The following is a 23306-nucleotide window of genomic DNA, read 5'->3' as shown; positions in this document are numbered from 1 at the left end:
AATGGCGGGTGTGTGAGCAATGGTGTAAGCTGACTGCACTGTTGCTTAAGGACTTGTAAGTAAGCATTTCACGGTAAGGTCTACACATGTTGTATTCGGCGCATGTGACAATAACGTTTGATTTGATTTGCTTTGATTGGTGGTGGTGCTCATGCTTCCTATCACTCTGGAGTTACTTAGCAAGGTAAGGGTACAACAATGCCTGTCATGGACGTTTCCCAGTTTCTTTGAATGTTCAACATTATAGTGTAAGAACACTTTTAAAGCCTCAAAAGATAAGATGATCCAACTTTCAAAATTAGTCAATTTTGTCTAGCCGCAGCAGTCAACTAGCTAGCCAGGTAGCTGTTTAGCTCTCTAGCACATTCACTAATTTGTTTGTAAACCATTAACAAGTAAATTAGCTACCACATGTTCTTGTCAAAACTGTCAACTGAGTAGCTAGCAAGCAACACGATATGCCAAAAAATAGTCTAAAAAGGTGGTTTGAAATGTTGCTTGAAATATCTGATTTCATGTGCTTTTTGGCTGTTCAGACTGCAGGAAAAACAACAGATTCAAATCAGATATGCAAATAAATGTGAGTCACTTCAAACTGCCAATGTTAACAAAGATTAACAGAGGTGGAAGTGAATCATTCACCACCAACCCTCGCTTTGTATAACTGTGTTATTGCAGCCATGATGATAATCCACTGTTGATCTACCCTGGACTAAACCGCTTTAAAATCAATAAAGCACTGAACGGTTCAATAATGGTCTCCACACAACACAGCCCAATATACCAGTACCACATAGGGATACTTCATCTCATTTGACTCTCACTCACACCACAGCTGTAAAGAGGTTAGTTATTCCAGAGGTTTTCTTTCTGATAATCAATGTCAGGTTTGACTAAAAACCTTCTCTGACAATATACTCCACTCCGTGTTTTCGCGCCCGCTCTGTGCATCTGAGCACATAGCGGTCTCCTCTCCAGTCCTCAGCTTTTCGACTTTCTACAGTAATGTATCCTCCCCGACGTCGCTTTCTGAGTGAAGTTGAGTGAACACGTTGAGGAGCCCGCTCTCTGCTGAATCCATGTGGCTTTGTGGCTTTACCTGGACTCACTACACACATTCTCTTCTCTGCGGCAACGCGGGTGGCAAAATAAACAGACGTTGATTGAGAAAGAAGTGTTGATGCACAGTTGTAGAAAAGTGTCAACCACTAAACGTTGAGTTGTTAGAGGCTACCTGCGTATGCACTGCAGTGGACTTCCTCTCTAAACTGGAATCAGCAGAGGATAAAAGAAGGATTAATCACAGAAGTGCACGATGCTGAGATACCAGACCGTCCTTTGGACTTTCTCATTGCTGTCTGTTGCAGCAGGATCCGATTTTAAAGCACGTAACTGCAGTGGGGTTAAAGAAGCTTCTATTGCAAAAGGCTTCAGCTTTGAAAATGTTCCTCTCCAACAAATGTCAGGTAAGAACGGAATGATTTGAGTGCTACCTATCAATACGTAGGCTAGGCTATGTAAACTATTCAACACAGTCCATGGTTGCAAAGTGAGTCATATTATTGCATAATAAACCATATCATCTGGATAATAATTTTCTTTATGAGCGAAAATCATATACTGTATTATTAAAATGGTAAAGTTTAACTACCGACACTGACTGCTATGGGAGTAATTTACACTGATCAAGTAAAGGTGAAAGAACATTTTGAAAACAGGTGCCTTTACACTACGAAGCACATTGATGTTATTGAGGGATATAACTGTTCATTATGATAATGCACAGATATATATGTGAAAGTAGCCTTTATGAAAGTACTGTCGTTGTTCTGCGTGGAAGGCAGACTCAGATGAAGGCTATACTCACCTGTCATCCATAAAGTTGGGGTTGCTTTTTATTTATGAAGGACAAGTATTATAATATAAATGTAGCCTAATAATAATAAAAAAGTTATTCTATTTTCTAAATAATAATAATTAGCCTAGAACAACTTAACACACACTGTTTTAACACTGTCCTTATCTAGGTTACTTCAACAGGATGGCAGTAAATCATTTTTTATGACCATCCAACAATACCACCCCTCATAAATCAAACTCTTTAGCAATTTAAACTCAAAGTAGTCTAATTATGCAGATATATCACAATAGCCAAGTGTATAACATTCCCATTCTCTATGCTTTCGTTCATTGGTTAAAAGTTCATCCTAAATATATCCACTACACTAAAATAGAATATAAGTAGTCCTTGACATATTGCTATTTTAATATTTGACTGAATAAAGTGATTTCTTTATTTCTCTAACATGCTGCATAATATGTAAATGACAGCAGCAGAATAATCCTGGTGGCACTAGATTTGCTGGTGTGTCCAGTAGAGGTCTCTGTGTCTGCTATGAGCCTCTGTGTCAAACTAATGCATCATCAGGCATGCACTGGATTGATTTCTGTCCTGTTGATAAAGTGACAATGACGCTGTCATGTAACGATCCCTCAAGTCAGTGCAATTCAATTTCCATCCAATATCCATTCCACTTCACATATGTGTCAACCATAGGTTAATGCTGGCATGATGCTATTATTATAGTTTTTGTAAGATGTATGTAAATATTATGATAACCAGCTGGTCTTCATATTTATATGGACTTTCCCTACTTCAGGCCATGGAGGCTTGGATTTCTCTGACCCACCCAAGTCAAGCTGTGGCTGGCTGGCTCAGTCAGAAACAACATTATTGCTTCACTGTTCTGCTCAAGCATTCACAAGGGCACATTTGCGCAAGAGAGTTGTCAGGGGGAATATTTCAACGATTTTGTGTAGGTATTGTTAGCTTGATGCACGAAGTGGATCAGAATGTTATTTTTATGATGTTAGTTGTTTCCTCGTTCCCTCCCCATATGAATATGCACTTTGTCTGCCCAGACCATTAATGTCATAATGGCTTAGATCCCATAATTCTGTAGTTACAGACAGAAATCTGGCACAGGTAAAAAGCCTGCATATTTGATAACAAGCACACCTGTTCATAGACGGGCTTGAATAACTAACTGATTAAATCCCTCAGATGTAGGCACGCTCCTGTCGTTGACATCTAATCTCCAATGAATGAAAACCTCAGTGTCTCTCATCTCTGAGTGATGCAGCTGTATGGCACTGCTTTGATCACATCCACATGGGTGTTGACCCCATTTGTCTTCAGGAATGGCAATGACTGACTATATGATTTATGCAATGTCAACACCTCAGCAGCGGATGGCTGAAACAATTTATGTGTGTTTAGCTGACACAATTGTGTGCATATCCTTTGTTTATTCATACTAGCGATGTTAACATTCCTGTGTCACTACCACCGTGTGTGCAATAAACTCAGAAATGGTGCCTCATCTAAGATTCTTGTCAAGTTTCAATAGTATACAACCTGCATGCCAGTTGATAGAAAATGCTAATCTGGGTAATGCATGTTAAAATAGCTCAATGTAGTTTCAATGTACAATGAGGTGGGAAAAAAACGAGTCTATCTGCTGCATAATAGGTTGACATTTTCATTTTCATATCCTTAAAATATTTAACATGAATTCTAACCGTCGTATAGGGCAGGTAGCTCTATGCATTGCTTACTTTTTGTTTGCCTTGAATCACAATGTGTTATGATTAAATCCTATTCAAGGATCTTCACTGAATAATCAGTTGAGTTGAGGTCTGTTGCTTTTGGCCATTCCCCCAAGAGGAGGGCCATCAACCTCTAATTGTGGTCAAAAAGAGATGGGTGTGCCAGCATGACTTTGATGTCTGATGCCTTAGAGACTAAAGATGTTGGACATCATCAAATTAGATGTAAGGCACTGGAATTCCTCTCATATCCTTATGGAATCCCTTTGGCTTCATATTGTCCATGGTTCTACTATTTTTCAGTGGTTTCTGATATACAAATGTGCGATTTTTTTTTTTTTACTCAGTAGGCACCATCTCAACCCTTTTCTATGTATCTCACACTTAGTTAGAATTCATTAGGGGTTTAAATATAACTTCATTGGATTGTAATGCCTTCATATAATGCTGCATTAAAACAGTATCAGAGGGACCAACTGCTGTCGCATATGCCAACATAAGAAAGTTGTCAATCATAATTTAGGCTTATTGAAGCTTTCTCAAAGCTACTTTTAAGAGAGTCCATCCTACAGTTATATGCATGCTACACCCACTCCTATCGTTTCAGACCAGTAGTTTATATCGAATGGCTGAGCTGGAGCAGCATGTGTGGTCAGCATCAGCCAGGTCAGGTGGAATGTCAGCAGTGATGTCAGCGTTATTGATAGAAGTCCTGCTATGAGTCAGTGCCTGCAGGCCCAGTTGGTAGAGTAATACTCCGGGACGTGGCCTGTACATTCTGAAGAGTCCCTGGTCCAAGTTGTCAGCATGTACAAGAGTGACTGGAAATGTGGACTGGCTGCATAGTGCATTGCTTTACAACAGGGGTGACAAACATACGGCCCACGGACCAGACAAACTTAATATACGAAACTTTTAACCAAATGCGTCCCCCGGGGGAAAATGAGTTTGACACCGCTGCCTTACGCCCTAAATCAGTGGACTGTCAGCGCAGCAAAAATTGTCCGGTGCTCCTCCATCTCCTCTACAAGTTCTTGCCCCTGTATTTAAATAAACTGTCAGTGAGTTCCTTACATACCGGCCTCCCTCATCCAATCCCATCAATGCCCTGGTGAAAGACTAGCCCTGCATGCAGGCTTGGGAAAGATCTATCTCAGGTTCCATTTACTGACCCAATGAATTAACCAATACGCAAGACGAGACGCGACGACGGGGTGACTTGGAAGATGAGTCAGACAGACTGCTAGACCCTTCCTGGTAGATGTGTGTTATTAGGAACACAGACACACACACACCCCTGAGCTGTGTCTGTGGAGCTTCTCAAGCTGTCCCAGCTCGACCCTATCATTTCATGTCCAGCTCAGCCTCCCTGTTCCCAGCAGTGGAATGGGACCGAAATAACGGTGCTGATATTTGATGTGGTCCATGGCTGCGTACACAAGCAGTCAAATTATCTCTGCTGAGCCGTGTAATGTGCACAGGTCCTCATCCTGACTTAAGTTGTGGAATAGATTGAAAAGGGCAAAATGGGAGCGCCAGCAGAGAGAACGACCAAGTGAATCTGTTGGCCTCTGTGGCATACGTCCGTATTACTATGATACATTATCAGATTATGATGACCTCCCCACTGACACACCCAGATGAGGAGAGGGATCTGTGAGGGGAATTCTGGCAAGGATCACATGTGGTGGTGGTATGCCTCTGTATTTTAATGTCCAGCTGATAGAAAGGATGGTGATGGAATTGTACCTAATTGAACTGTTGGGATTGGCAGTGATTGAAATTGATGTAAATAATAGCGGTGGTGGCGGTTGTGGTGGCGGGGGCTATAGTCTGTTGATTTAATCGGAATGTTTCCTACCGTGACACACACACAGGAGGTATCATCAGGAAAGCCAGGGACCCAAACACTCATCTCTTTTTTTCCATGCCAAAGTGGATTTCTCAAATGCCTCTTCCAGCTCCATGCGATTAATCATGCTCATGAATACTAAAATGGGCTGCATGATGGGGTTTCTCAACAGGAGCTCCCTCTTGGAGCAGGGAGGAATGACTCTGGTTTGCCTGCTAGTATTTCAGCCTCTCAGGGAGAATAACAGAATAACAGTGCAGTCGCTCAAAGCGTATCAACAAGCTCCTGCAGAGTATAGACGCTGTTGCTGCCAATATCTTTTGTCAAGAAATTAAGTTGACAAGAGGACACACTTTTTTTTGTCCCCTTTTGTGTTTAGTTATTTTATATTGGATATAAATGTGTAATTGAGCATTTATCTTGCGGTGGATAATTAATCTAGGCTATTCCAATGTTCCTAGTTCATTCTTTGTTCCTTGTTGATATAACTCCCTGTGTGTTCACACTTGGTGCACTGTTTTGATTATCTTCCCACCAATACAATTCGCACATTTCATCACACGTGCCGTCAAACTAATTGCTGGGAACATGTAATGCATAGTTTCCATGTAAGCAAAATTATATCTGACTTGACAAGTGCTTTTTATTACAATGTGTTCAGTTCTACCATCTCTCTAGATACAGTATAGTGTCATTATAATTCAAGCCATAGAAGGGAGATGGATTTCGAGGCGAGAACTTGGAAGATTAAATGCTAATTCCTATACCATTACACCCTTGTGATTGATTTCAGCACTAAGTGGGCTCTAGTTTTGAGTGTTGCCATTTTTCATATGCACGCACATCTTTTTTTCTTTATGTTTAAGCCTCTCTGTACACTTCTTGATTTTAAATTAGTCTCTTAAAGCAATAAAGACTATAATTGCCATGATTTTCAATGGCGATGGATAATAGTTAAAAACTTCTCAAGGTAAAAGTCTCTCCATGACTTTATTTAATTCTTTAATTTTTTCATTGTCCCTTGTCCCTGTTTGAACTTGAATGTCTTGACAGATAGTGTAGAATTGTGTGACGGTTTATTTAATTATTTTCATTATTATTTAAATTAGGCTTGTCAGCTCTCTCGTGTAATCTCAGAGAAGATGGCACACATTGTCACATAGGCAGGGCATCCTCCTTGGCACTAATAATGTGAAATTATTAATAAATAATACATGTCTGTCAATCTCATCACTGTTGAATTAAGTATATAGAGCAAACATATGTACAAGAAATACCGATAATTCTCGTGAGACTGTAAACAATAAATGTTTGAAAACGCAAGTCATCATTGCTTTGTGTTGTGTGAAAGAATATACTTTCACTGTCAGAATGGATTCTATGTCTTTAATCTGTCAGAGATATCCAATTCAAATATAACTGGATATGTTATTTCATTGATTGGTGATGTTAATATAACCTGACATTAATATCTTGTTTGGGTTAGGGATGTTTTGAAGAAGATGATTTGATTGTAGTGATATGAAACCTATGTGAAAGACCAATATTTTAGGAAATTGAAAGACATGAATAATCACCTTTGCCCACAGCAAATGAAATAAAGTAAAATGTCATTTATCACATGCGCCGAATACAACAGGTGTAGACCTTACAGTGAAATTGTCACGTCCTGGCCAGTATAAGGATTAATTGTTATTGTAGTTTGGTCAGGACGTGGCAGAGGGTATTTGTTTTATGTGGCTCGGGGTGGTGTTTTTCTAAAAAGGGCATTTGATTTAGTATTCCGGGGTTTTTGGGCACTGTTCCTTGTCTACGTATTTCTATGTTGATCTAGTTGGTTGTATGTCTATGTTTGGTTAATTGGGGTGGACTTCCAATTGAAGGCAGCTGTGTGGTGTTGCCTTTGATTGGAAGTCCTATATTAGTTGGGTGTGTTTGTCTGTGTATTGGTGGGATATTGTTTCTTGTCTAGCATGTATGAGCCTGAGAAGACTGACGGTATATCTTGAGTTCGTTTAGTTGTTTTTGTGTTCATTTTGATTTAATAAATGTTCAAAATGAACAAACACAGTCCTGCTGCATTTTGGTCCTCCTTCACCGACGATAACCGTGACAGAAATGCTTACTAACAAGCCCTTTAAACAACAATGCAGTTTTAAGAAAAATAAGTGTTAAATAAAAAATACATAAATAAAAAATAAAAAATTAAAGTAACAAATAATTAAACAGCAGCAGTAAAATAACAATAGCGAGGCTATATACAGGGGGTACCGGTACAGAGTCAATGTGTGCGGGGGCACCGGTTAATCGAGGTAATTGAGGTAATATGTACATGTAGGTAGAGTTAAAGTGACTATGCATAGATAATAAACAGAGAGTAGCAGCAGCTTAAAAGAGGGGTATGGGTAGCCCTTTGATTAGCTATTCAGGAGTCTTATGGCTTGGGGGTAGAAGCTGTTAAGAAACCTTTTGGACCTAGACTTGGCACTCCAAGTCTAGGTCCATTGTCTTTGACAATTTTTAGGGCCTTCCTCTGACACTGCCTGGTATAGAGGTCCTGGATGGCAGGAAGCTTTGTCCCAGTGATTTCCCTCATTAAAATGCAAATCAATTTATAACATCTCACTGTTCAAATAAACCTACCATTAAAATTATAGACTGATCATTTCTTTGTCAGTGGGCAAATGTACAAAATCAGCAGGGGATCAAATACTTTTTCCCCTCACTGTAGTTTGTTGGTGATGTGGACACCAAGGAACTTGAAGCTCTCAACCTACTCCACTACAGCCCTGTCGATGAGAATGGGGGCGTGCTCGGTCCTCCTTTTCCTGTAGTCCACAATCATCTCCTTTGTCTTGATCACGTTGAGGGAGAGGTTGTTGTCCTGGCACCACACGGCCAGGTCTCTGACCTCCTCCCTGTAGGCTGTCTCATCATTGTCGGTGATCAGGCCTACCACTGTTGTGTCATCGGCAAACTTGATGATGGTTTTGGAGTCGTGCCTGGCCATGCAGTCATGAGTGAACAGGGAGTACAGGAGGGGACTGAGCACGCACCCTTGAGGATCAGCATGGCGGATGTGTTGATACCTACCCTTACAACCTGGGGGCGGCCCGTCAGGAAGTCCAGGATCCAGTTGCAGAGGGAGGTGTTTAGTCCCAGGGTCCTTAGCTTAGTGATGAGCTTTGAGGGCACTATGGTGTCGAATGCTGAGCTGTAGTCAATGAATAGCATTCTCACATAGGTGTTCCTTATGTCCAGGTGGGAAAGGGCAGTGTTGAGTGCAGCCTTGGGGCGGTATGCAAATTGGAGTGGATCTAGGATTTCTGGGATAGTGGTGTTGAAGTGAGCCATGACCAGCCTTTCAAAGCACTTAATGGCTACAGACGTGAGTGCTACGGGTCAGTAGTCATTTAGGCGGGTTACCTTAGTGTTGTTGGGCACAGGGACTATGGTGGTCTGCTTGAAACATGTTGGTATTACAGACTCAGTCAGGGACAGGTTGAAAATGTCAGTGAAGACACTTGCCAGTTGGTCAGCGCATGCGCGGAGTACCACGTCCTGGTAATCCGTCTGGCGGCCTTGTGAATGTTGACTTGTGTAAAGGTCTTACTCACATCGGCTACGGAGAGCGTGATCACACAGTCGTCTGGAACAGCTGATAGTTTCATGCATGTTTCAGTGTTACTTGCCTCGAATCGAGCATAGAAGTAATTTAGCTCATCTGGTAGGCTTGTGTCCCTGGGAAGCTTGTGGCTGTGCTTCCCTTTGCAGTCTGTAATAGTTTTCAAGTCCTGCCACATCCGACGAGCGTCGGAGCCGGTGTAGTACGATTCAATCTTAGTCCTGTATTGATGCTTTGCCTGTTTGATGGTTCGTCAGAGGGCATAGTGGGATTTCTTATAAGCTTCCGGGTTAGAGTCCCTCTCCTTGAAAGCGGCAGCTCTACCGTTTAGCTCAGTGTGGATGTTGCCTGTAATTTATGGCTTTGGATCGGGGTATGTACGTACAGTCACTGTGGGGACGACGTCATCGATGCAATTATTGATGAAGCCAGTGACTAATGTGGTGTACTCCTCAATGCCATCGGAAGAATCCCAGAACATATTCCAGTCTGTGCTAGCAAAACAGTCCTGTAGTTTAGCATGTGCTTCATCTGATCACTTTTTTATTGACTGAGTCAAAGGTGTTTCCTGCTTAGTTATTGCTTATAAGCAGGAATAAGGAGGATAGAATTATGGTCAGATTTGCCAAATGGAGGGCAAGGGAGAGCTTTGTACGCATCTCTGTGTGTGGAGTAAAGGTGGTCTTGAGTTTGTTTTCCCTTTGGTTGTACATTTAACATGCTGGTAGAAATGAGGTAAAACTGATTTAAGTTTCCCTGCATTAAAGTCCCCAGCCACTAGGAGTGCTAAAAAACAAAATAGCACAATTGATTAGGAGATCGTAAAACGGCAGTCATCTCCTCCGGCGCCATTATTCACTGTTACGCTTAATGAATGTGTGTAACTTTTAGTCAACTCCTAACTTTTCAAGCAACTCTGGAAGCACTGATCATTTACATACCCTCCTTGGAGATCAGTGGATCTTCTTGTATTGATAAAAACTACCTGGCCCGTGTCTGCTGCAACAAGGATCAGTCATACTTTATAGCTCCTTATTTCCCCTCAGCCTGTCACAACAGTGAGCCATCAGAAAACAAAGCTCCCTTGAATACCTCGTCACTGCCGTTGGATCTATCTTTAGCCCCATGTCTGTCACGTCAGTCCTGTTGACAACATCAGACTAGACATGTGCACCTGTAGGAGTGCTTTGTCTTTTCACTACTCCTGGGAAGGGGCCAACGAGTTTGCATGTTGCGTAAGGGGCCATGAGGGAGGTATTGAACGCTAGAAGTGTGTCCTCTCCCCTCTCAGGCCACTTGGCCACTGAGTGGAGGGTGGAGGTATACCAGAAGTGTAACAAGCCACCAGGCACTAATGAAGCCCAGTGCCTTGGTAGTAAGCTGTAAATGAGGAGTGAAAGGTAATGATCAGTACAGGCCTTAGGGCCTTCCTAGTATCTACTCTCAGCCACCAGCTGCTACCTGTAAGTCCTTTGCCATGCTCCAGTTAGCAGGTTGACGCAGAAGAGAGTCACTCGCTAGCAGCTCGTCGTTCTCTGGGGCTTCTAGGCCCACTGCCCATGTATATCAAATGTCCTCAGCAATTTTCCCATTCCTCCTCCACTCATTTTATTACATAGTCCCCAATAAATATCAAAGCCAGACATGGTCGTATGTATGCTGATTATGCGTTTCTTTTCATTCCACACTGTAGTGTACATGGTCTTTGGGTATTCTTTACAGGATCTTCTATAGGTTTAGCATTTCCAATATATGCCCTCTTGTCATGTGCATCATCATCGTTGAAGGTACCTATTCTGGTACAGTATCAAAGGTATCGTAGACATTTTCATCCAATGAGGTGCTATCCCAGTCACATTGCCGGTATTGGCTCTGAATCCAACTGCTGTGACATTTAATTGCTTTGAAGTGACTTCCACAATACTTTTGGAAAGCAATTTTTAGACTTTGAACCTTTAGCCTTGAATTTTAAGGGAGTCCACAGTAGAGTGATCTGATATGATGTACAACTCACCTCAGCTGCAGCATGAGGGCCTTCGAAAATGGAATGTTCCAGATTTCAAATGTCATTGAATGGCTATTTTCTGTGTATGGCAGGATCAACAGATCCTGAAAATGCATTATATTGGCTAGAGAGCCCGTTTACCCACAAGGCTTTTTCAACTTCTCTCCTGAGAATATGGCACAGTTTTTCAAACAGCATTTCCTTTCAGTAGCAGAGGGAGTTGCCTAATACTAGTTTTTTTTCTTCTTTTTTTTTCTTTTTTGTGTAAATTCCCTTAGGATATTATTTTTTTCTTGCAATGAAACATCTTATTGTAATAAGAATGATTTCGCTCACAAATCAATAATTCTTGCCACAACCCTACGAGTTGCGAGTTTTTGGCCCAATTTGAAATGCAATGACAATGACATTTTGTAATTGTGACATTGGTTTAGATATTAGCATTTGACAGTCCGACATCTCCTTTATATTTGACTCTCCTGAGGACGCAAGCCAGACCACCATGTCATTATGTTGAAGGTAAAATGTGACACAATCATCTGTAGGCCTACTGTGCTGCTTATTTGAACATTTGCAAATTCATTCAAGGACATTTATCAGCATATAACGTTATTTAAAAACATGGGACATCCCTCTAATTTGGAGTCCTGGCATGGTGTAGTATGCTAGGGGAATACAGTGTTGTCCCATATTGATTGATGTAAGTCCTAGCTAGAATCTGCTATTCCAAATAACACCTATTGGGATATTTCTAAAAGGATGATGCCTCCGGTAGTGAGGAAAACACAGATGGCAATTTTCAGATCAATGTTGATAATTTTAACTCTCCTTGCCTATCGAATTGAGCTACCACTCAAAAAGGCACGATCAAGTTCCTTCGTAACCTCAATCACTTTGTTTAAAATAGTGTGATATCTCAATAGTATTCGTGTGGACACATTTTAAGTTGTAAAGTGTGAATATTAAAATAAGGAGGAAAAGGTACACTGACATTGACGGGAGGGATGGGTAAAACTCCTCTCTCGTTCTTTCTGTTTTTATCATAATAACACCTTTACTGTCTCTGTGACTCATAAATATAGTGCCACAGTAACTATGTTTGTTCTGACTTGGCATTTGCACAAACATTTACAGTATCATTTTCTCAGGCCCCCCTTAACCTCTTAAATGTAACTAAATGTAATCGAACATGTAATCTTCCCTTAAAGCACAGTAGATAACTACCTTGGGTGTGTCCCAAAGACAGAGCAAAGCTTTCCTCTGACCTGGATCAATGCTGGCTATAACTCAGTCATAACTCTTTAGCCATGGTATGACTCTTAATCAGGGGGTGGAATGAGTGGGCAGATTAAATCAATGTCCAGAGCCAAAGCGCGTTAGGAATTTTTTGAATGTTCCTATTGCCTAACCTTATGCAATAGTTCTGTGAAATTGATTCATTTATAAAGCAGCTGGACATTTTGACATCATGAGTACCTCTTGACCCTTCCCGAAATGACTAATATGTCACTGATGGCTATGTTGTTTTAGTTCTATAAGATGTAGCGTTTGCTCTAAGCATCAGGCCTGTAAACGTATGGCAGCAGGAGCCATGGGAGATATACCAGATGGCAGTGCACATATGCTTTGGGTCTGTTTGGCCAGGTACACTGATGAATACTTCTGAGAGTTGGCCTACCTTTTCTGGCATGGAAATGTAACTTGAACACCTTTAATTCCCAACGCTGGCTAATCCCAGTTCCGGTGAATAGGTAGAGTAACTTTTTCTACAGTGATGGGGGTCCTAATGTTTTATATGTCAATTGAAATAGGTCCCTGTCAGTGTAGGTTGTGAATGTGAAATATTGTGATAACACTTTTTATATTACACATTGGCTTGCAATGACTTGATTTAGCTGTGCAATTGTCTGTCCTTTTTTTTACTGATTGTTTTAAAACATTTTCACAAGAGTGTTCATGTAGATTACAGGATGATTAGCAAGCCTAATAGCTATCGAGGGTCAGGTGCTTCGAACATGACAGACTTGCCCTGTGCTACTCTGAAACGCTAAAATCATAGCACAATTAGAATCAGTCCATGAGTAAATTCACATCTAAGTGGTAGTAAGAAGCTTCCTTTCTACATGGCATTGAGTATGCAAAGTAAAGACAAGCACACCTTAGTGGGGTAGTGTTTGGAATATGAATGTCTTCCTGTATTAGGCCCAGGGAAAGGCTTCATCAGCACAGATAATGGGAGAGGTGATCTGACTGACACTCTGCTTGATTACAGACACTGGAGTGACAGGAAGTAATTGCGACTCACGAAGGCAGCTCATATAGCTGTTGATAAAACACTGAATGCATGCATAAGCCTCATTACCTCGCAACCACATTTGCACATTTTCTGTATTACAATGAGATATCTGTATGCCCCCACACATCTTTAGTTTGTGCCTTTGAAGAAACATAGAAAGTATAGGCTATTGCCCACACACACACATCTCCAGTCTGTGAACACCATTGTTCATACTCTGTCTCACTCTCACCAGTATACTAATCACTGCAACAACATTCAATATTTTTTTTGATTTAATTCGCTTACCTGACAATGCGAGGACAATCATATGCTTGCATGCATGTGTAAATGTGCTGTGTCTGGGGAGGCAAGAAGGAGTAGAGCCCTATTTCTGCATCCTGACAACTCTGATAGCCGAGAGGACAGGGATGAGGCTGGGGATGGGCTGGTGCTGCCGCAAGGTTGCGTTGGGACACTTCTCTTTATTTCACCCTCGCAGCATTCTTAATACTAGATGACTCACCAGAGGCCCACTTTGATACTAGGATATTAGCAGGAAATAATGTCCCCCTCAGCCATTACAGCCCAGGTCCAGGTCCAGATGACAATACACTGAGCACTACATTAGGCAAAAGTATTGTATGGCTGTTCAGGGCCAGAGCTAAGGAAGGGGGAGCAGTAGTGCACTGCTTTGCACCCTACTATGAGAGACCAGGTACCCTGATATACAGTATTCTGCACTATATCACCAGAATGGAATTCGCATAAACAGTGCAATATATGTTTATCTTGTTGCGGGCATAAGCTGTCGTTTTCTAAAGATAGGCCTTTTCAAAGCTATTTAGCGATTAAACGACATTACGGTTATTTTTGTTTTTTTAAACAACTAACTGATCGACGTCGATTCAATTATTTGAATTCCATTTAGTTTGGGTATTTCTGTGAGCTCAATGCTCAGTTTCTGTAGAAAAATCATATCAAGCCTGCACTGTGTGATGTAGTAGCGAGTGGTAAATTCCAACAGGCCAATATTCTACATCAGAGATGGGAAACTTTTATGGGGGTGGGGGCCACAAAAAATCTCAACTTGTCATGATGGGCAGCAGTTGCTTGCAGGGAACAAAATCAATGGGGGCCCCCCATCAGGTCATTTGGCCAAGTTTAGATAGCTAGCCGCAAATCTAACTTAGCATTCTAAATACATTTTGCTGACATGGACTAATTGACTGACTATCAGTGACTTACATAACAAGAGAAAAACTGATGATGCACAACTTGTGTATTCTAACTCTCAATAGTAAGTTGAGACCCCGACTGAGTTCCTAAAAAATGTAATAAATAAAAACAATTTTGAAACCAGTTGCCCATCCCTGTTCTACATGGTTTAGTGCAGAAAACGTGGTAATTAACTACAGGGTCCATAATCCATTGCGCACCCGCTTGTCCGGTCTGTGTGGAGCACACACGGAGACCTCGTTGACAGCAGTCATAAAAGTATGCCCTATTTACTTTGAAGAACTACTAAAATAGTGATTTTGTCAGACAGCATAGAGATGAGATGATGACATGGAATAAAATGTAAAAAGTCATAAAATAAAACAAATATTTTATTAAAGTAAAGTAATGTGAATAAATGATGGTTAATAAGTGGTAACAGTAATGGGCAATCACTATCAGCATAGGACTTGTATTAATTGTTTTATTATGTGTTGTTCGATCGTTCAACCCATGTAATGGATACCACCCTGGATACCACCGCTGGCTTGCTTCTGAAGCTAAGCAGTGTTAGTCCTGGTCTGTCCCTGGATGGGAGACCAGATGCTGCTGGAAGTGGTGTTGGAGGGCCAGTAGGAGGCACTCTGGCCTAAACAATGCCCCAGGGCAGTGATTGGGGACACTGCCCTGTGTAGGGTGCAGTCTTTTGGATGGGATGTTAAACAGTTGTCTTGACTCTCTAAGGTCATTAAAGATCCCATTGCACTTATTGTAAGAGTAGGGGTGTTAACCCCGGTGTCCTGGTTAAATTCCCAATCTTTCCCTCATACCATCATGGTTACCTAATCATCCCCAGCTTACAATTGGCTCATTCATCCCCCTCCTCTCCCCTGTAACTGTTCGTTGCTGTAAATGTGAATGTGTTCTCAGTCAACTTACCTGGTAAAATAAAATAAATAAAAGTAATGCATAGTGCATTTAATGTAAAAAAAAATATCGAAACTGAAATTGAAAACCGTGATACATTTTTTTATAATCGAACCGAAACCTAACCGACCTCAAAAAGCACTAATCACTCAGCACTAAAGCTATTCAAAGAGTATGCTGTGTGAACCACTCTTTCTTCTCTGCCTAATGGGGAATTGTATTCCATTGTGTACCAACAAAAATATATCTGTGTGTCCACTGTGCTGTTTTAACCTTGGACATAAAGGATATACAGGCTACCTTGGTTGAGTGGAGAAGTTCCTTGAAAGCCCCTTATGGGATGTTGATGTACGAGAAACTCATTTTAAGTGATGTTTTGCTCTGTTGAGACTGCGGGAACACTGCACGGTCTAAGTGTCGGAGCGGAGGAGCTCTTTGTGGGTGACACGTCTGATGGAGAGCTGCACTCAGACCTGTGGCCAGTGGGACCTCCCTGACTACTTCCAACCTTTGGCCCATTAAAGTGTCCACTAAACAACTGTCTCTCAAACTTTTCCTTTATACACAGGCAGTGACCTACCTAAAGCTTTTGAGTTTTCTTTTGACATGCAAACTAAACAAACCTGTGTTTAAGGTGTAGGCAACAGTCATAAGCTGTGGTAAAAAAAAAGAGTTAGCTGCGAACAAACTGTGTGTGGGTTTCAACCTCCTGCCCTCACTGGTGGGTGTTAATTCTCTACTTAATGGCTGAGGTCAGCTCAGCTTCTGCCAGATGAAGCTGAACTGATTCTCAAAGTTTGGTTAGCCTGCAGGTGTCTGAGTAAATTACATCTCAATTCTATTTGGGTAGTGAGCGAGAGAGAGGAGACTTCGGAAATTAGGTCATTTTTAGAGGGCTGTTTGGGCGACATGGTTGGTTGCTTTTAGGTTTTAACAAAACATGAAGCCTACATCATCAACACACTTAACATAGCAATTTTTTTTTATGTCAAGAATCATTGGTTAGTCATAACGTGATCAGATTATTTAGCCACATCATTGGTCTTCAACGTGATATTGCATTTGGGCTAGTGTGTGGAGACTACTAAATGGAGGGAGAGCTGAATCAGCGTCCATGGCCCTACAAATGGCTGTTTGGGAAAATGGAAGTATGATGTCGATCATTAACTTTTAATTCAGTTCAGTGTTTCATGGATGTCATCAATTGCAATGTGATTTCCTTCTGAATGGTAGGCTATATCATAAATCGTATTTCACGCTGTTCTCCCTACTGGCTACACTGACGACTTATTGGCAATGTTACACTTGCCATTATAAAAATGGTAGGACACAGAAGCTAGAAAGACATGGAAGGCGTTCGTTAATACATTATGATCCATGGACAAGTTCCAAATATTATAAACTGATCACTCATTGTTGTAAACAAATGTGAATCCTACAGCCATTGTCAAATCAAAGTTTCCTCATGTTGTGTCTCATGATTCCTTCATTTACTGTAAATGTTTGGCAAAAACCACCATGAATGTTTTTGAACGCTCAGTAGGAGAGAGGGATCATAAACAGCAGAGAAACACATGTCTTTGTCCTCAAGTGGTAAGTGGAGCTGGCCATGAATTTCATCTGTGGGCTGCTGGCAATTTTAATTTCATTTTGTTCGTAGGGAGCTGGCTGAATGTTGGGAGAACAGAATGATTGCATGGGGAGAGGTAACAACTCTGACACACATTTCTATATGTGTGTGTCTGTGTGTGTATGCGCGTGTGTGTGTGTGTGTGTGTGTGTGTGTGTGTGTGTTTGAGGAAATGCTGTCTGCCACTGTCTCATCCAACCAGATTTATGATTACTGTTATAGGCTATTTCTGGCATATTGCTATGATGTTTTCAATGCCTTTACTTTGTGACACTAGCTAGTGCTGGTATCTGATCCAAATACTGGATGTATTAATGCTTTGGATTGATGGATGCTGCAACATGTTTTCATGCCTGACTTCACAGTCACACACCATGGGTAATTCATATGTAGGGATTCCTCCCATCAGGCACGAGTGACTTTGTTATGCAGCAGATTGTCATACAGTACATTGCACAGGCACACCCTCATACACCCCCCTTTTAATGGTCGGTATTGAAAATACAGTAACATGTAGAGTCAACAAAAACACACACTAGAGCAATCAACACCTCTAGATATCTGATGGTTGAATTATTATTCACTGTCATAGCTACCTGTTAGAGCCAAAAAACAACAACAACCAATGGCATTCTCTTACCGGTAGACCTGAAAATATCTGTCAGTTTTACAACAATGGGCTCTTTAATTCAATTCAGTAGTGGTTGCATGCAGAGACTGGTTCAAAGTGAGACAACAGTGTATTAAAAAGCTGTTACTAGAATTGATCCAATCAGTTTCAGCAGCTAACCCCTAGTTTATGTGAGAGATTTTGATTTTGGCACCCATTTGTGTTAAAGGCATAAACAGCACTTTGTTATCATGTTGTGAGCAGCACAGCTTGACAAATATGACTTTAATAATTAAATAGGGAAAGGCGACTGCGTATTGACAGTGAGCGAGAAGTGCAAGGCATTGTTAGACCAGCAACAATACTGTAAACGTTCTAAAGATAATGATTTGGGGTTTTATTTTTTAGTCTGACATTACTGATATTACTCTAAAAATATTCACATCAGCAACCCTTCTGTCACAGCAAAACCGTAGGTTTATCAACCATCCCTGTGTTAGTTGGATCAGAATAGTATATAAATATGTTCTAGTTTTGGGTCTGCTGTTTATTACATGGGGACAATGTTCCCTCTAAGCTGCACACATGCAGGGCGTGCAGCTCCCCTCGGACTGCCGCAGAAGAAGCAGAGGAGCACAAGATTGGACTTCACTCAACTTTCTGCAGGTTTCCCTCTACTGGTTTCACTCTACTGAAGGAATTGTAATCGAATCAAAGCAATATCAGCCACTTTCAATGTAATATACCAAAACAAACTAACTATTTAAGATTTAGTATGCAAATCTAGCTGTGCAAGAGATTTTCTTGTAGGCTGAGCGCATTGGATTAGGATTCTATTGCATTGACATGCACAACTCTGCGGTAGACCTATATGCAAATAGCCATTGCCATATATGGATCTGTGCCATTCATTTGAACTGGACTGTGTTTAGGCTACAGCGGTCACGAGTAGATGCACTTGTTTTGAGATCAAAGTGAGAGCTGCATTTAACCACATGCGCATGTGTTCATATTCGTTCCTAGTTACTGAGTTATAATCCCAGTTATAGCTCATTTCTAGTCAACAATGGTTGAGTGGTTGCTTCCAACAAGAGCACAATAAGTGTGCATTTCTAGCCATCTTTGGAAAGTAAGTCAGGTAATTTTATAAAAATAAAGGAGAGCCGCACACTCTAGGAGCTCAGATGCAACATGATTTATGTCCCATGGCTTAAAGGGAAAGTGTTGTACTTTAAGACGGTCTTGATTAAGCTAAGTAGCCAATAGGCAGAGTGGAACATAATTTGTCTGATTCTCTATAATAATGGTATGGGAATGATAAAGCATTTTATTTTGTAAAGTGGTTTCTTGCATCAAACACAACATTTTCAGTCACCTCCTTATCTGAAGGTGGATAAACAGGTTAATGTCAAGCCCTGCATGTTGACATTAAAATGGTCTCATGGAATGTAGGCATTGAACACCACACATTGGCTGCTACTGTAGGCTGAATGATAAAACAGCAATTTCCATGTTAAAATGTTATGATAAGTTTTTCTCCATTGTTTTTTATGGTAGGCCACTGCTAGGCCTACATTATGATCAAATAGCCACAGTAGCCTACTTCACCACTGTTAAAACTGTAACTTAAAAGTGGGTACAGCCTCAGTGTTCACAGTAAACGCACGCTGGAAGTTGCACAGAATTTTCACAACGTTCGAGTTTGCACACAGCAGACCTGACATTTGCTCAGTGCCCAAAGAAATTAGAGGGAACATTGCACGGGGGTCATGAGGAATCTGTGTGACTGAATACCATCTCTGTTGTTTGCAGGTGACCATCTCCGGGTATGTCCCCAGGGCAATACCTGTTGCAGTTCAGAAATGGAGGACAAGTTTGGCCAACAAAGCAAGCTGGAGTTAGAGAACCTGGTTGATGAAACTAGTAAAGAATTACGAAGCACCTTCGTCTCCAGACATAAAAAGTTTGATGGTAAGAGACGCTCTCTTTCAATTATTTGTTTTGATATCTCACAAGTGGGATTCAACAGAATCCCTACGTAGCTTGAAGAACCAATCATAGACGACGTTTGTCGGAGACAGACAGGTTGAGTGGTGAATGAGGGAGTCCCTCCCCTCATACTAAAGAGCCACTCTCCCGCCCTCTGATCATTCTCACCTCTCTTTGTCACAGAAGAGCTTTGCCTGCCTAGTCCTTAGCATGACTTGATCTGTTTTCCTATTTAACTGTACACAGGTGTGCCGTTAAGGTTATGCCGCCGCTACGCTCTGCCTATTGTGGCCAACAATTTGTGGCGTTCCTGCTTGTGGGCATTCCTCTTTTTACTTCTATTGGTACATTTTTAAGCTAGGACTCCAGTACACAGGTGCGAGGCGGGTGTGCTCCATAACGTTGGATGCCGACTGCTGATAAACCCACAGAAGAAGAAGAACAGGCGGGGCAACAATGGTAGCCATCTAGCTAGGACACCGGTAGACAGTGTCCTTCGCCCCTGCCTTTCAGGCACTGCTTTCCCGCAGTTCTGTTAACAACGGTGAGGGCAGGTGTTCGGCATGCGGGAGTGAAGGACACTGTGTTATAGCTAGCTAGGAGGACGCCGGTAAACAGCAGGTGGGAGGCTGGTGGGAGGTATGAGGCGGGGGCACCACCAGCAGCTAGCCATCTAGGACACCGGTAGACAGTGTCCTTGGCCCTGAAAATCTCTGATAATACTTATTTTACTTTTGACCCACTTAATCGTATAGACAATCAGGGGAAATTCAGAATATCAAAAGTGTCACACAAGCGTGAAGATGGTGTGCTTGGAGTGGGGCGTACATGCTGGAACCAATGGGATACTCGAGGGAGGGCGTTCATGTATTTGCAGGAATGCCCACATGCAGGAACGCCCCGCATTGCGAGTCACAATCACACATTATTGGGTTTTTCAGCTTTCGTTTTTTGTGTTGGGTGCCTTTACCGAAAGGAATGTTTCCGTTTCAGGTAAGAATTATCTTCACTGCTTTTCTTCCCTCGTCTCCTTTCGTAGATAGCAGCTAGCTACTGAGCTACACAGCTAGCTACACAGCTAGCTACTAAGACTTAGCTAGCTCGCCACAATGCTAGCTATCCTACCGACTAACTTTTCTACCTGAAATGATAGAATTGCTAGTTCGCTCTCTTGTTTAGCTCAACCCACTACCGACCGTCCTAGAGTCACTGCTTATCAATCGAGAGCCACGCTTTTGTTTGTCGCAAGAATAACAAAGAGCTATCTTCCTTTCGATAATGTTGTGCAAGCTAACTATGCTGATAGCCCACTTGGTAAGCCCAGAGACTTGGTAAGTCCACGCTGCAAGGCGCAAGCTAACTTGGCTAGCTTGTTGGAAAGCAAGCTATCCACAGAAGCATTGCTTGCTAGCTCAGACCGACTTCCCTACCTGCACATACGGTAGCACAAGCACTGCTTGCTATAAGAACCTAGCTAACGCCTACACAAGCCCACCACGACTATAGCTTTTATACACAGTTCCCGCCCCAGCTAGCCATTAGGCACCTAATAAGCTAGCTCACGCCTTTCAAGGCTAATTTGCAGCAGGCGATATCAGGCTAGCAGGCCTTTTTCCACGAATTAGGAACAAAGGAAGGGTAATAGTGGCTTAACAATGGCCTAACCTGAATCCCGGGATCAACAAATTATGTCCACTGCTACCTCGCCTGAGGCAGGCACACAAACCACCTTGCTCTTGCGCTGGCAGCTCGACGATGCTGGGATGCTGGCTGCTACTGGCTCTCCCACCTACTGTGGTATTGCCAGCTTGCTCTCTCATTTAGTACGTTTAACTTTCAATCGTTTCATTGGCTGATCGGATACACCACACCGTGCTACGGTCAAAAGAGATTCTCTAGACCGAAGAAGCAATGCTACTGGTGCGGATCTCTTTGGCTAACAAGGTGCTAGCTATAGCTAGGTTAATACCCCACTGGGTGAACACTGGATGGCTAACACAAGAGCCTTGCGGCTAAGCGTTAAGAGTTATAATGGGACCCATACTCCATGGGAAATGAACATGCTCAGTCAGCATTCTAACGAGTCCTGCAAGTTTTATAAGGTTTTGACCAAGTACCGGCTCATGCTAACTTAAGCTATGCCACTAGCAATCACGGTTAATGCTAACTACCACCACCTAGCTGTTGTTAGCTTAGTTCCCATTTTCTAGTTCGCCTAGCATTAACTTGCTTTGTGCTTACTAACTGAACCGGTCCCTCAGGGAGGGACTCCCTGAACCGGCCGCTCTAAGCTGTGTTCCTGTCTCGCTCTATTCACCTAGGCGACTGGTTCATATCAGTCGACCTGCAGGAAACTTTTTTCAAATAAACTGCCAGCACACAGGAGTTTTCTAAGTCTTGCTTGTCAAGGCACAGCCTAAGAATACCTCGCTGTTCAATTTGGGCTAGTGCTAGCTCCCTGAACATTCAGCAAATGTGTAGAGGCAGCTTTCACACTCCTGAGAAACACACCTACGTACATAGACAATTACCTGCTTTGCTCCCCATCCCTGGAGCAAGCGGTATGTTAGTAGTTGATGCTATTCTTTAATAACACAGACCCCAAAGCAAATCAGTGGGAGGAAAATAGGGTTATTCAAAGCGGACAAATCATGCTTGGAAGTAGATGGTAGATGTTCATGCTCCCCTGTCCTCAGTGATTCTCCCCAGTGATTCTCTTCAGTGATTCTCGCCACAGAACAAAGGGATAGGATGTAGTTTTATAACCCAGCCCTACCCTGTGGTTGACCAATTAGAATTCCTTGCAATATATCTGGGCCAATGGCCAAATAACAAGTATCCTATTTCAGGTTGGACCAACGAGAATGTGCCACATATAGCTATGAGTTCAGGATTGACATTCCTAACAGATGTTGAACTGAAAACCAACTATTTATTGATAATTCCATATTGTCCGTTAGTACTCTGTTGACTTTTAGTACTCTTGACCTCTCATCATTTGCGTTGTGTATTTATCTTCAAAATATTCTTACAGGTATGAAACACAGTTTAATTTGAAAACTACATCTCAAGCTCAATCAGATAAAGAGTTGTTGTGTGCCAACACAGAGAATAGAATACCAACAGTTGAAGTCGGAAGTTTACATACACCTTAGCCAAATACAATTAAACTCAGTTTTTCACAATTACTGACATTTAATCCTAGTAAAAATTCTCTGTCTTAGGTCAGTTAGGATCACCACTTTATTTTAAGAATGTGAAATGTCAGAATAATAGTAGAGAGAATGATTTATTTCAGCTTTTATTTCTTTCATCACATCCCAGTGGGTCAGAAGTTCACATACACTCAATTAGTATTTGGAAGCATTGCCTTTAAATTGTTTAACTTTGGACAAACGTTTCGGGTAGCCTTCCACAAGCTTCCCACAATAAGTTGGATGGATTTTTCCTCCTGACAGAGGTGGTGTAACTGAGTCAGGTTTGTAGGCCTCCTTGCTCGCACACACTTTTTCAGTTCTGCCCACACATTTTCTTTAGGATTGAAATCAGGGCTTTGTGATGGTCAC

The 23306-nt window shown here is 41.8% G+C and overlaps 1 protein-coding gene across 1 annotated transcript in view; it reads left to right on the top strand.

The window, feature by feature from the left end:
* Positions 1–811: 811 nt before the first annotated feature.
* The window catches only part of LOC106586272 (glypican-6), a 123784-nt gene continuing 101289 nt past the window's right edge, over positions 812–23306 (top strand). Inside the window, exons 1-2 of the mRNA XM_014173395.3 lie at positions 812–1466; positions 19564–19722. Coding sequence (XP_014028870.1) covers positions 1316–1466; positions 19564–19722 — 310 coding nt within the window. The 5' untranslated portion in view covers positions 812–1315. The remainder of the gene's footprint in view (positions 1467–19563; positions 19723–23306) is intronic.

Source organism: Salmo salar, chromosome 25, assembly GCF_965601325.2.
Source record: "Salmo salar chromosome 25, fSalSal1, whole genome shotgun sequence".
Lineage (NCBI taxonomy): Eukaryota > Metazoa > Chordata > Actinopteri > Salmoniformes > Salmonidae > Salmo > Salmo salar.
The sequence above is the reverse complement of the archived record's forward strand: the minus strand, read 5'-3'. Positions and strand labels throughout refer to the sequence as shown.